The sequence below is a fragment of the Rhipicephalus sanguineus genome, chromosome 9, assembly GCF_013339695.2.
Source record: "Rhipicephalus sanguineus isolate Rsan-2018 chromosome 9, BIME_Rsan_1.4, whole genome shotgun sequence".
Classification (NCBI taxonomy): domain Eukaryota; kingdom Metazoa; phylum Arthropoda; class Arachnida; order Ixodida; family Ixodidae; genus Rhipicephalus; species Rhipicephalus sanguineus.
Window position 1 is genome coordinate 6,273,358 of NC_051184.2, and position 14,756 is coordinate 6,288,113.

Sequence of the window (14,756 nt, forward strand, 5' to 3'; positions counted from 1 at the left end):
GCGCTTCTTGCCACGGGGCGCCACCACATGCCGGCGCCATGCTCCATAGTTTGCTAATATTACATATTACACAGCAGCCACACTAGCACGCACAAGAATCGCAACGGGGTAGAGCGATCACGTTTCATCACGCGTGCTCAAGGCCATGCTTCTTTCCCCCCTGTCTTCCCGCCCTGTGTAGCTTGTGATGACGAATTTAGACATGAATAAACAGATAGTCCAGCTCAGATCTCTCAAGCAACTTTTTATACATATGTTAAATAAATCAAGTCCTTTTAATCGCTATTCTCCGAGGTCACGCGTGCGTGCGCTGCGACTCTTCGAAGTGTGGCCTGTTGTCCAGCGGCACGGTCGTGTGGCGGGACACTTCGCGCAGCACGTTGTCCACCACATCCGTCGTTGTCGCCATACCTCCCAGGTCCTGGGTGTGGATCCGGTCCTCGTTGAGCGTCTTCTCCACGGCGTCCTTGATGAGGTATGCGTGGTCTCGCAGTCCCAGATGCTTCAGCATGTCCACCGCGGCGAAGAAGCTCGCGGCGGGGTTGGCCAGGTTCTTGCCCACCAGATAGCTTCCGGTGTTCCTGGTGGCCGTCTCGAACACCGCGAACTCGCGGCCGTAGTTCCGGCCGGAAGTGATGCCGGGTCCGCCCGTCAGGCCGCACGCCATGTTGACCAGGATGTTGCCGTACAAATTAGGGACAAGCATCACATCGAACTGCGAAGATAACGGAGCAGTGCAAACATTTACAGAATCACTCGAGAGAGGAACAAAATTTATTTTTAAAATATTTCAGCCATTTCCACGCTGTGAAAACTGTCACGCAACGAAGCTGCATAAGCGCGCAAGCGGATGTGATTGGCTAACGAGATCACGTGGTGTCGTAAATCCGCCGCCAGATTTGAAATACTCGCGCTCACACATTCGATCATTTAGCGTCATCGCCATATCGAGCATCGTTATCATCATCATAATTATTATTTCGATCACCATCATTTCGTTTTATTGATTTATTCACTTCCCCCTCTGGTGACGGAACCTGCGTGACGCCTACTACTAGTACAACCACGACGACGACGGCACAGGGTAGACTAAAACAGCTTCGCAGTAATGGAAAGAAACGCAAGGTCCTCAAACAGGACCTGGACGCAGGAAGTCCTCAGTCCAGGACTCCCACGAGACGTGGCCGCCCGGCGCGCTCTCTTAACCAGATCTAGCTGGTATCGGGAGTTCACGTTGGACAGCGGGCCTTCCCACTGCTTTAATATCTGGGTTGTGGTAATCCTCGGTTGGCGTTCACGCGCTGGAAGGCCCAAAAGGCGTGGTAAAGAGTGGTCGGTGCTTTAATATCTGGGTATTATTGTGGACCTTCGGTGGAGTATGTACAATCGGCGTCAAAAGTTTAGAGACCACTAGGTCCGTGAAAACTTTTAATTTCTCAGCAATTTGTGATTGTATTCGATCGAATTGTACAGTACATAGCGCGCTTTTTATAACAGGCGCGCGTAGGGTTATGGCCACGCAAGTTTTTGACGATAATGGCGGCCGAAGGCTCCTAACGTTGCTTTCCTAGAACTGTTAATTTTACTTCCCACCTTAGCTTCCGGAAAGCCAGGGACCAAAGGCAGGCCACTGTGAGAAGCATGTCATCGCTTCATTTTCATTTTTGCATCCATTGTGAAGCACGCTGTCTTTTGGACCTCGACCAGCGAAGGGAATTAAGATGAGGGCGGGGGGGGGGGGGGGCGCTCCGACAAGACTTTGCCCCTCCTCCCCCGCTAATGGGGAACCGCAAGAGCCGCGAACTCGCGGAAGGCTCGTAACTGCATTGTATAACATACTGTACCTGCGACGGCCGCCGCACCAGTTGCATGGCGCAGTTGTCAATGATCATGTCCTCGACGGCGATGTCCGGGTATTCGCGCGCCACGTCCAGGCACGTCCTGAGGAAGAGGCCGTCCGACAGCTTCATGATGTTCGCCTTGTGCACCACGGTCACCTTCTTGCGCTTGTGCGTGCGCGCGTAGTTGAAGGCATAACGGGCGATCTCGGTGGACTTCTGGCGCGTGATGATCTTCAGGCTCTCGACCACACCGGGGGCGCTGGCGTGCTCCAGTCGGCTGTACTCGCCTGCAGGGCACGAAGCGAACCATTATTAACAATGATTGTTTCGGGGATTTTACGTTCCAAAACCACCATTTGATTATGAGGGAGGCCGTAGTGGATGGCTCCGGAAATTTCGACCATCTGCGTTCTTTAATGTGCACTGAAATGTGCACCGACCTTCGGGTTAGCAGTAGACCGTAGCGGGTAAACAAGCCATTATTAGCACACGTGCAACCATAGCCGTCGGCAGTGGGGGGTGACTATATACGTGCTGCGTGTTCGCTGCTTTGTGACAATGTTCGAGCAATGAATGTTAATACGGCGCGAGCAGGGTTGCCAATGGTGGCTACTTTTCGCCAAATTGGCGAATTTGAGGGGCCCGTGGCGACCTAAAATTATGAATGGCGACATGGCGAATTTTTGGCGATTTTCGGCTTAGGTCTCCACTGAGTTATGCATCCTAAGCTCAGTGTCGTCCCAACGAATGAGCGGCAACATTATGTGTATTTTTGTTGGTTTTAGACCCAAGAGTAGAATGTGCACATTACGCGTCATTCCGTATGTCCGTCCTGTAACTCGTGCGTATCTCCTCAATTCATCTAGAGGCGGGAGATACGGCAACGTCCCCCAGAGACATTCTAGCAAAATGTAAACCGCGAGGGGGCAGTGTTTGACTATAAGTTAATAGCTTTTGGCGCTTTAGGCTTCTCTAAAGTTTCGCTTCTGAAGGGGCTCAAGGTTCCAACCATTTGTTCCGTCAAAGCTCCAAATGTTCTGAATAGCTCGGCGACTTATTTACTGTTGCAGTACCCCCAATTCAGCTGGTAAAGACTGTTTTGGAATAGCGAAGAGAGGCGGGTACGCGGCTGTTTGTGCAATAAAAAATTATTTATTCAGGCATTTTCCACTGCTCTCGGTGAGCGTGTGCAATGAAAACAATTGCTATATAACATTTTACATTGCCTACCTGTTCATTAATAACGCATCGGATTGACGCGTGTAGATATAGGGGACTATAAGAAAGGGCCGGTGACGTCCTTTATCATAGTAGTTCACACTGAAAAGATGTAAGACTCAGTAGTGATCGGTTCCTGTAAGAATTCTGTCGTCTTACCTTCAATAAACCTTTTAATCCTTTTAATTCATAATGTTCGCGTAAAGCTGGCTACAAACAACGCTTTCACAGTTTTCGCCCAATGTTTACCACACTTCTACCTTTGAAACGAGCGGACAGGGATGGAAGGATATCGTGAGTGTTTCATTCATTCACCCTTGCTCCACCACGCACATCTTGCGGCTAGTCGGAGAAACCGCAGCATGCACTCCCATGGTAATGCGGGCCATACGACTGTCATTGAGAAACGTCAATATAATTTAAGGGTCTTGGATGGTACTGTATTCTACGGGGCTATACGTGAGAGGAAATTTTTATTACTAGGTATGACGCACATATCTAGAATGGCGACTTGTTTGGCGAAATTTGTTAAAAAATGGCGACTTTTGGCGACTTTTTGCTCGTAGTTTGGCGACATTTACTCGAAAGTCAGTGGCAACCCTGGGCGCGAGGGTCATTTTCTTTCAAGCGTCGTAAATGTTAGTCAATTATGTGTTTGCATCGTGCAAGTAATGTCCAACGCTTGGAGTATGTGAGCTAACGAGTAAAGTTACGCTATATGTCACAGGAACAAAAAAAAAAAAAAAGACTGCTTAAAAAAAAATGAACAGAACGCACTTCATATGACATAATTGCATGGTATCACCGGCCTGCTTGCGCCGTCAAAGCAAATAAGGAACGATAAAGATGGTAAAAGCAAGCCGAAAATAGTAAAAGCAATCCTTTTCTTGGTCCTCTGTCTTTTTCGCTGTTTTTTATTTCAGGTGTGTCTTACCACCTCGCCCAAGCATCCACTCTAGCTGCATTACCGGCCGTTGCACTGCCACATGTTTGACACAGTTTTGATGAGTTTTCTTTTTCCTTTTTTAATGTCAGATATAAGTTGCGTTTTCCGACGTGCCACGAAACAGCAGCTGTGGCGCACGGAAAGAAAATTCGGTGCGAAGTGCATCGCGGCTAATTTGCGTACCACGATTTCGCAGTGAACTGAAATCTCCGCGCACGTAAAGGAGAGTGCTAGTTCCTGTCAAGTGGTAATAGTAAAAAAAAAAAGTACTGCAAAGGGTCATCGGCCTACGAGCGTGACGTGACGCGTCTTCGACATTTTCCGCTGTTACTGGGAAGGCGTTGATCTTTGACATCGTACTCACGCGCGCGGCACAGACGTCACACCTTCCGGAATCATGACGACGTTTGCAGAGCAAAACCGTGACGTATACCGACGTTGTTGGCTATAAACAGAGGGCTCCGCTAAGAGAAGTTACGCCGCGCGTACAACCATTCGTTTCCGGGCATCGGCGGATTCTTCGTCGTGTTTCACTGCCACGTTATCATTGCACACAGAGCGCGAATTCCCATGGAACTGGTCGCATTTACCAGTGTGTGCTACGCGCCCGTACCGTTCTGTTTCGGTGATGCAAGCAGATGCATACCACCTTATATGGACATGCCAAGGGTTACAGTCGGAAAGCTCCCGTCATCTCCTGCAAGCTGGCCCTCAGTGACACAAACAGTTATGACCGTTGGATACATGACAACACATTCCACAAGACACTTCTTCACTTCATACAAAACACCGGCCTCACAGCGCACATTTAATACAAATATACAAACAAATATTATGCCTTAAGGGCACGTCTATCTCGCAAATAAAAAAAAAATAAGCATAGACAGTTGCTATAACAGCATTACAACAGCAATGAACTTAGCTGTATCAGAAGAACGACATAAAAAAAAAAACAATGAATAATATTTGAAAGGGGAAAAATGCGTTCAAACTTAAAAACACATATTGAGACATGCAGGGTTCGTACATTATGTGGCTCACTGTCGGAATGATGCAGCAGTTATATTCAAGTTCCATTCATTGCAGCCAAGGGCGTAGCCAGAAATTTTTTTCGGGCGGGGGGAGGGGGGGGGCACCTCCTTTGATCTGAAGTGGGGGTCTGGCAGGCAGATGTGATCGAGTGTCATTTTGAGCGCTGTATGCCATGGCAAAAAAAAAAAAAAAACATCTCGGAGGGGGGGGGGGGGGGGAGCACGGGCCCGGTGTGCCCCCCTTCTCCCCTGGCTACGCCACTGATTACAGCGCTATCTGAATGACCCTCTAGCCTCTTATCCTTCGCTGCTTCTTGTCAGCGCTGGATCAGCGTTTCAGAAGTAGCGGGACAGGCACCGTCATTGCGTAGATTCTATTATCTGTGCGGTGCACCTTGTCTCTAAGTGCAGGGCTGTGGATGACGATACGTGTGACCGATTAGCTAGCTTGCAGCCAACGTCACAACGAAAGGGATTGACACGCACTACGGTTGCACAAGGAAGGGTAGGCAGCTTGTAAATCCTGTCTCGCAATGCGGGCGAGATTATTCCTCATCCCTAATCCGGGGTGATCAACGTACGCGGACTCCGAAGCACAATGAGCTATGACTAAAGCGTGTAAAAGTTTTTTGAGAACTCCTATACTTACACTGTAAACCACTTTGCACAATTAAGGCGGTTTCAAGCAAGCAAAACACCCTTTTGCCAAACCAGAATTTGCAAAAAACTAGGGTGTAAGGTGTTTTCCTTCCCCAAATAGCCTTTAAGGGGTGATGTTCTAACTAAAACATCCTTTAGGAGTTAAGGGTGCTATGGGTTACCGGAACACCCATGGCCCATACCACAGCGTGCCAGATGATAACTGAGACTCGCTGATTAAAAAGTCGTTGGATCTTAGGCAAGTTTAGATTAAAAGATATGTTTCTTTTAGGGCTATCTACAAGCATAAAATAACTTTACACCTATTCTCTTAATGTTTAATGTTCACCCCATGATAAGGGTGTTAGGCCAGTGGCAACACCCTGTGGTATGAGTGTTTTGATACGTGAAAGCAACTTTTTTCCTAGGGTGGTGTTAGTTATAGACACGGCAAACAGGTAATCGAAATTGTTTAAATTAATTAACCACTGTCATGCTATGTCGCGTTTTTAAAATACATTAATGTTCCTTTCGGGCATCCACGTCACACATTCAGTCGCTCCAGCCGCCTATAAAAGTTTGAATTATCCTTTCGAGAGGCGACTGTGGCGCAGTGCGAAGGTTTGCACTTCCCTTGGTTTTTAACTTGGTTACATGCAGCGGAACTGAGGCGAAGGTAAAGAACACATAGAAACATACGAGTGATATGTACCTATGTCGTCGTATGATTTGTTTCGCATTCGGCTCAGTTGCGCTGCACCAAACTAAGCGTGAACAAACTCACCCGAGTCAAAGTGCTATTTGACCAGCTTTTTTTTTTCTTTCTCGAATAGTAGAGTACAGACATCAATGGCGAGGTTCTATTTACTCCTGACAGAGCGCGACGTGCATGCAACTGCAGCCACGGCCATAAATACATCCGAAGCCATTTTCGACCGAGGTACGAGATATCAAAAAGCGCTGTAGCAGAACACATAATGGGCGCCGCATCGGGAAGGCTTCAACTATACATTATGTACAGTACGAACGGACTGAAACGCAAAAACATGGGTATAAGTAATGCACGTAGTTTCATCAGCATCTATGATGCAGATCGTGTCATATCGGCGTAATTATGCATCAGAGCCAACATTATCTTTAGCGGCCAGATCTGCAGTGACATGACGCAGTTATCATGAGTAATTGCTCATATATAGCTGTCGTTATTACGAAAGAACATGGTTGATCCCTTCGTGTTAGGAACCGGTATAACACTAAAGTAAAACGTGTCCTTACAAAAGTATAGTTGAATGTTTACTGCACATGATGTCGTGGTTTCGACTCTCGTTGTCATGGGTTCGACTGCCGTTGTCGGACCTTTTTTTTCTTTGCCATCTGATCATGGGTATTTTTTGACGTCATTTCCGTGACGGAAATACGTCACTGAAGTCTTGGTGGACCCCGGCATAAAACACTTTCGTATTATAAAAAACGATGTCGCGTCTCAATCGTATACCTGTACAGTCTCCGCGAAAAGTTTCGAGGCCATGCAATTTGGCCCTGTCGTATATAGGGTGCACGATACTCGGTTTGCAACTCTCGTCACTTCAATGCTAAAGCCACTGACACTCCTAGCTCAAGTTCATTGCCTCAAGCATCGTACTGCCCGCGACGTCTCATCACTCAAAAGTGGCTTTCTCAAAGCCTACAATGACGAGTCAGCAGACATGCACAGAGCGCGGGGGGGCATTGCCCCGATCGCGAAGCAAAGAACGCGGTGTCCGATGACTGCATAGCTGCCAAGTTCCAAGGTGTCGACGCGTCTCCCTGTCTGTGCAACACGAGTCCACGTCCGCGACTGCGTAAGCCGCTGCATTTTCAGAAACAATGCCCTGCAGTTTGCGCGATTGCTCAAAGCACTGCGCCTTAAACACAGCTGCACCCTGCAAGAAACCCACCCTTCAGGTGTGCCATAGAATGGCAAAATCAATGCTGCGTAAGCCCTATTTTTGGAAAATCTGTTTCGAAATTCCATTACATACAGGCCTTGATTCGGGCGGGGAACAATTTTCAATTTGAGGTCACCTCTACCTGAAAGCCGACACTCTGATATGTTGATGAGAAAATATGCAACGCGTTAGGATTTAAGGGGACACTATAAAGAGAAAAACGATTTTTCTCATATTAGTAAATTACTCTTTCACAATTCCAAAATCACCAAGCTTGCCGCGAGAAGACGCTTGGTAAGCGAGAAAACGCGCAAGACGAAAATGCAGATGGCGACGCCACCTTGAAATTTCCGCACCCAATCTCGTGACGTCATATTTTGATGGCATCTACTAGGTCCTACGTAGTTTCTCAGCAGTGAAAATGAAGTACATTAATTGTCCTCTAAAAAAAAGGGGGGGGGGCACAGACTTAACGTGCCAAGTTTGAGAAAATTTCGTTGAGCCAATGTAGCCAAAATCCGAAAAAATACGCTTTGGAATCCGTGACGTCACGTGCTGCGATTTAAGCGCGAAATTTAAAAATGAAGCTTTGACCTTGACTTTCTAGTCTATTAATAAACCTACGATGGTGAAATTAACGACATTAGAGTTCTCAGAGTACAATTCATCAATCTAAACCGATTCATTCTTTCACTTTACTCTCCCTTTAAGAACATGCTGCCGTTATGAATATCAATAGGAGAGGGTCTTCAAGGTTATTCAGCAGCAGCAGTGAATGCGCTCGCTGACGTCATCATGTGGCAGCCATGTTGCGTATCGGTATACGTTAACATCGCTATGACGTCACCTGCAAGCTATGAATACTTTTCCCGGGTGATAAAATTATCAGTGCCCTATACATGCACTTGACCGCGCTGGAAAACCCCCGTAGCACACTGACACCATTTCCTTTCTCTGCGTGCCCCAACGGCACTCGTATACCGTCGCGAAAGATAAGCGCGAGGATTGCACAAAAGGGTCAAACACAGGCGACGTCCGCGTTACTGAGCGTTATCTGCATTACGCGTCTCTGATTTAAAACGGCAGCGCTGCGCAATACACGGTGTGTTGCCGTAAAATATCCGCATCCATAAAACAGCCTGCTGCAAAATTAAAATCCTGGCCTGGAAATGCATATCAAGCTCCCATAAATGTTGACGATGCGCAAGCAACGGGAAACGGTGGATAATTTGACGCGTTCAGCAGTGTTCTACACTTAATTGCCAGAGTTTTAAGCGCCGAAACTACGATGATTATGAGGTGCGCCGTGGTGGAAGATTACGGAAATTTCGGCCACCTGGCGTTCATGTCACCTCCATCGAAGTGCGACCGCCGCGGCCGCGATCGAACCCGCGTCCTTCGGGTCAGCAGCCGAATGCCGTAACTGCGCAGCGCACTGCTTCAATTCGGCACCGTTGCGTTAATTATACGAGGCGTTTTTATTCTGGTGTACTTTGCACATGCGACTTCTCAACTTTCTTTTAACTTAACGTATTTAATAACTTGAAATTGCGTCACGCGTTAATAAATGACGTCACAGTCTCGAGGAGAACCCATACAATCCAATGCGTCTTCAGACAAACAGCGCAGCGTGTAAAGGTCAAAAGAAACGTACGTCATTGTTTAGTCGCCAAGCTGCGTATTGAAATGTCTGACGTTTTTGCTTTAAGGAGATATTCAGTATCGCCGATGACTAATTTTGTTGATTGTATTTGTGCTTATCAGTGACAGGGCATTCGATCACGGGACTGTAATTATCAGGGGCGTAGCCAAGGAGGGGGGGGTTGGGGGGGGGTTCACCCCCCCCCCCCCCGAAATTTTTCAACTTTGCTTGCGTATATATACACGCACACATACAAACGCACGCACGAACATACATGAAGTATGGTTGAACCCCCCCCCCCCCCCGAAAAAAATTTCTGGCTACGCCCCTGGTAATTATATATATGCAGCAGCGCCAGCTGTGGCTATTCCAAGCGCAATTATAAGAACTATAGCTGTCAACCTATACACACTTGCCAAACCGTCTTTACGCACGCCTTGGCCTATAGTACAATGCAGCAAGAAGCAATTCTACTTTTTTTATCATTGGCGTAGCCGTTATGGGGATGCCGGACCTCACAAAACCTTTAAATATATATAAATGTATTACGCATTTATACACAAGACCACCCTCAGTTTTACCCCGAAATATAATCTTGGCTACACCCCTGATACTTCAAATACGAGCGCGTAACTACACAGCGGTACAAGACAAGGGCCAGTGTATAGTTAGGCGCTGGTATTTCAATTATCATGAATCACCATCTCGCCCATTCAGCTATGCTGAAAAGTTACACCCCTGTATTTTATGTAGCTTAAGCGCATGATGGGGCACGGTGTTCGCATGGATGAACTTAACATTGAAAGGCGCGTAACTTCATAATTTAATTACTCTGCTGAGCACAGCGTTCGTCGAATTGAGGCATTGCCAACAGCTCGGTAAGTGTACCAATGACACGCGCATAATTAAAAATAATTAGCTGAACAAATAAGCTCCATAACCTTCCCCTCGTATGAAAATCCCCGCACAAAAAACGCACGCACCTTCGGTGTTCTGCCGAATGACCACAATGTCAATATCATTATGCCTGGTGCGGATGCCCGGATGGTTGCGGCAGTGCACCACGTTCACATCCAGCTGGAGTCCGTTGCGGAGCGCCAGGTTGCGCGGTTCCACGTTCAGCGGGTTCTCCGTCTCCACGTTGCCCTTGAGGGCAACGCCGTTGCGACGTATCGAGAGCAGGGCGCTCTCGAGGGACTCCGGCGTGTCGTCGACCTCAACTCGCTCGAAGTCCACCGGAACGTTGGCCCGCGTGAAGACGCTCTCCACGTGCGACATCATCTCGGGTCCGATGCCGTGACCCGGCAGCATGGTGACCAGGTACCGGCCGCCGTACATGGACTTGAGACCGCGCCGGCCGGTCTTGGAGACCGGATCTGAGGTGGACCTGGAGTTGGAGCCGGCTTGGACGCCTCCGAGCAGTAGACGACGGCAGACATAGGAGGGTGGGAGCAGACGACAGCCGGCCATGTTTGAAGCGACGCGCGGACGGCGTAGTTGGTGAAAGAAGAGCACAATCCGCGCAGTCTCTCCGAACAGAACTTATACCCTTATACTACCTACTGCTACGCCACTCTGCGGCGTATCTGCGTATTTTTTTATATATTTTTTTCTGCTACGGCGTAGAAGTGAGGAGGAACGAGCGACTATTGGCAGCGTTTTGCGAGACTACGCGGCAAGCGGACCGAACAGCCTTTTCACGGGCAGATGAACGGATGAAAGTTGGCTGCTCTGCGAAGTTGGCCGGCAGGGCCGGCAGGGAACGAGTGAAAAGAACTACCGCGGGCGAACGAACGCGTCGTGCATTGCGATAGCGGGCGCGTATGTGCCGAGAAGCCGTCTTTCCTCCTCTCACTTGCTTCCCCCATCATTTTTTCTTTTTATTGTTTATCGTTGTTCCGCTCGTTCCGGCCGGCTTTCGCTATCCGTATTTCTGCGTACACATGACTCACGTTGAAGCGACGCGCCGCCCTCCAGACGTCTGTGAGGTCGCGGACGCAAGTGGTCGCGGCGAAGCTGCAGGTGCGAGAAATGTCAAGCACAGGTCTCTTTTCTTTTCTCTCTCTATTATAGCAAGTCGCTTTCGTGACGTAGTGCGTGGACCCTTTCGGCGACGGCATATCGTGCGCAGCTGCGCTTCCAGGCGTAACTAGTCGCGGATATCAATATGTCAGAATTCGGTTGAAAGCTCACGGGAGCGGGTGAAGGCATAAAGATGATAGCGTTTTGAGCCGGATGACATTTTGCTTCATGTTAATTGCAACGTTAGAACTGTAGCAGAGCGTCCGGCCCCTATGCGGAAGGTACTGGGTTCGATTCCCTGTGCCGCCGGGCAACGATCGGTTTTTATGCTGGGGAGAGAGCCTCAGAGGGTGCGCGTTGTGTGGACGCTAATCTTGAAAGGCAGCCTCTCGTTTCCTCTCTGTTCTATCTCTGCGGAAATTAGCGTCTTTCGTAACCTCAAACTATACTATTTGTTACAAATTAAACAAACGAAATGACATTGAGAGAAGCGGTGTTGCAGGCATTTTTACGTGTAAGTCCGTAAGGCTGCATTTTTTTTTTTTTTCAGTTTTGTAACGCATGAAGCAATCGCGCAATTCGTTCTGTTCAGATGAGTTACGATAAACCGCACTGCCCGCGTGGATGATCGATCACATTTGCAAGGAATTAGGTTTAACTATTCGCTATGTAAACGACGCATGTTGCAACTGCGAAATTGAAGGCGAGCAGAGAGTTTAGCATCAATCCCAGGAGTGCCGGTCTGGAGATGTATCCATACCCTAAATCGCCTTAAAGGGGCTCTAAAGTAAAACAACAGATTAGACTGATAAATTGTACTCTGAAAACTCTGTGTCGTTAATTTCACCGCCACATGTTTATTAGTAGAGGAGAAAAACAATAACAGTAGTTTCACTTAAAAATTTCCCGCTTATCTCCTGTGCTGACGTCACGGATTTCAAATTATTCTTTTGTATTTTGGCCCCCACATCGGCTCAACAAAATTTCCTGAAACTTGGTATGTTAAGTCTTTGGCTACCTCAGAAGGCAATGCACTTCATTTTTACCGACTAGGAACTGCGTAGGCCCTAGCATAAACATCTTCAAAGTCTATGACGTCACAACGACTGGTGCGGGAGCTTCAAGGTGGCGTCTCCACCCACATTTTCTTCTTGCGCGTCTTCTTGCAGCAAGCGTGGTGTTTTTGGTATCGTGAAAGAGTAATTTATTAATACGTGAAAAAAATTGTTTTGCTGTTTAGTGTCCCATTAAAGAGACTTAACCTTCAGTCGAAATAAAAACATCCCGAACTGCATTACGCATACTTTCGGGATTCTGCGAACTGGAATTGCAATGTAATACTTCAAAACCTGTAGCACACGCGTGTACGCTGTAGACCTATACGATTCCTGATAAGAAAACATGAATTAAAGAGTGCTCAGCTTCAAATATGCAGTTACAATAGGTAGGTTGGTTGGTAACAACTTTACTGATGGTCCTGCAGGGCTTTCGCCGACCGGGCTTTAGGTCTCCCACGTATCCTAAAAATTAATAACGACAAAAATTTGTGCATCTCTTTAATCAGCTACCTAAATCCTAATTTTTCACGCACGTACGTAACATCCCCGTTTAGTTTGAACAAATGCACACGCACATGGCGAAACAGCGGCATTTGTCACAAACGAATCTGTTTTTTTTTTTACCTGACAGAACTAAAGACAATAAAGGGGGAAATGTGGTGTCTTGAAATAATATAAACACGTCCTCCAAAGCAGCAAGGCGAAGAGAAGAAACTTGTAAACATCATCCATCACTTTTGACAGCGAATAAGCATGTAGTTGAGCTTTATTCTTCATATAACACCGGTTTTGAATGCGGTTACTGCGTGCACGCTGAGTTGGGGGAATCGTTGATGTGCTATATGATCGACAGCAGAATGCAAATCGACGCAGTGAATGATCCGAAACACAGGAAGTCACGCATATGCTTGACGGTAACGGTCACTTCCGGTATGTAAATTAGAATGTGGCATCTTAATCTGTTAGAAGTAGTTTTCCATCCGTACGACTTTCCTTATATATATATATATATATATATTACGATCTGGCAGCTGACAGTTTTTGCTCATATTGAAGATATCGGCAGAACTCGACTCTTAGGTATCCTAGGTATGATCGCAGTGGCAGAGCACTCGCATTCAATGCAAGAGGTACTGGGTTGGATTCCCTGTGCCGCCGGACACCCACCAGTTTTTATAATGAGGAGAAAGGGTGCGCGTACTGCCACGTGACGTTCTCTGAGGCCGTGAGTGTATCATTCTCTACAGCCCACAAAGTGGTCCATTGAATTAGAAGCGCCACGTACTAACCTTGATCCCAAAATTCGCAGTTGTCGCGGAAACCGTGTCCCTAAAATTTTGTTAGACCACCGTATATGTACTAATTCTCACTGCATCTTCGTCGCGACTGTTATCGAATGCGTGTGGGTCAGGGGCTCAACTGGGACACACCTCCTATTTACACCTAGATAAAGTGACGAAAGAGCGCGCCGCCGCCGCAGTCAACGAGGAAGACGCCGCATCGCGGAGCGACCCGCCATTATCGCTTATCGTCAGAGCTGGGCACAGAGGGGTAAATGTGGGTCACGTTTCCAGCGATAAACAGGAGCCCCTGTTGCCGCCAAGGTCTGAAAGAGTCACGCGACAAATTAATATTCAAAGTGGATTTGAGAGTTTTTAGTAGTGGTCACGGGCATCTGGATGGAAACGCACACGTGTTGTATATAGTGGGGAGAGAGAGACATAACTCTATTTTTGTCCTTGATGGGGTCAAGGGAGGCGGGGGCCGGGAGACTAGCCCCCCAAGACGTACGTTGGGTCCGGCCCCATATGCTCCTTTTGTACTCTCCCCGCCTGCCTTTCTTTTTCTCTGTTTTTTTTTTTTTTTGTTCTCAATATGCCAGCAAGGAGAGTACAGAAGAACGCAATACCTTGGGTACGCAGGCCGCTTGAGGGACCCAGTACTAAAACTCTATTAACGATTCAGACAAGCAATATAATTTTATAGTGAGACTTAGAAGCTGATACACCTGTCACAGAAAGCATTAAATCTTCGGAAACAGAGGCTTTTATGAAGAGAAAGAGGGGAAAAAAAGTTATATGAACAGCTGAGAAAACGGATAAGAACACTTTATTGAGTCAGTGGCGACAATATCATGTGACATAAAATTCAAGTATACAGTGCATTATGCACTCTTCTGAATAAACCTTCAGCGGCTGTTACGTCACAACGTTTCTGTGCGTCTTCGCCCAAAACCATGACAACTTCATACCCACATCAAAAATCTACATCGGTCATATTGAACGATGCACTGATAACTTTCTTAGGCAGCATACTCTGAAATAAAAGAAGAAAGGAGCGTAAGCGGTTCCGGGAGACAGCGATTCGGGGCTGCAGCAAAGTTGCAAATTTAGGCTGGCTTTGGAAGCATTCTTAACCAAAATGAATGTGC

At 47.4% G+C, this 14,756-nt stretch overlaps 1 protein-coding gene across 1 annotated transcript; it reads right to left on the bottom strand.

Annotated features, from left to right (window-relative positions):
• Nucleotides 1-285: 285 nt before the first annotated feature.
• On the bottom strand, nucleotides 286-10,839 carry LOC119404505 (isocitrate dehydrogenase [NAD] subunit gamma, mitochondrial). Its single transcript, XM_037671029.2, has 3 exons — nucleotides 10,229-10,839; nucleotides 1,845-2,128; nucleotides 286-715 (listed from the first exon to the last, which is right to left on the bottom strand). Exons 1-3 carry the CDS (start codon nucleotides 10,713-10,715, stop codon nucleotides 296-298), a joined length of 1,191 nt encoding a protein of 396 aa, XP_037526957.1. The 5' UTR covers nucleotides 10,716-10,839; the 3' UTR covers nucleotides 286-295.
• Between the last annotated feature and the right edge of the window lie 3,917 nt (nucleotides 10,840-14,756).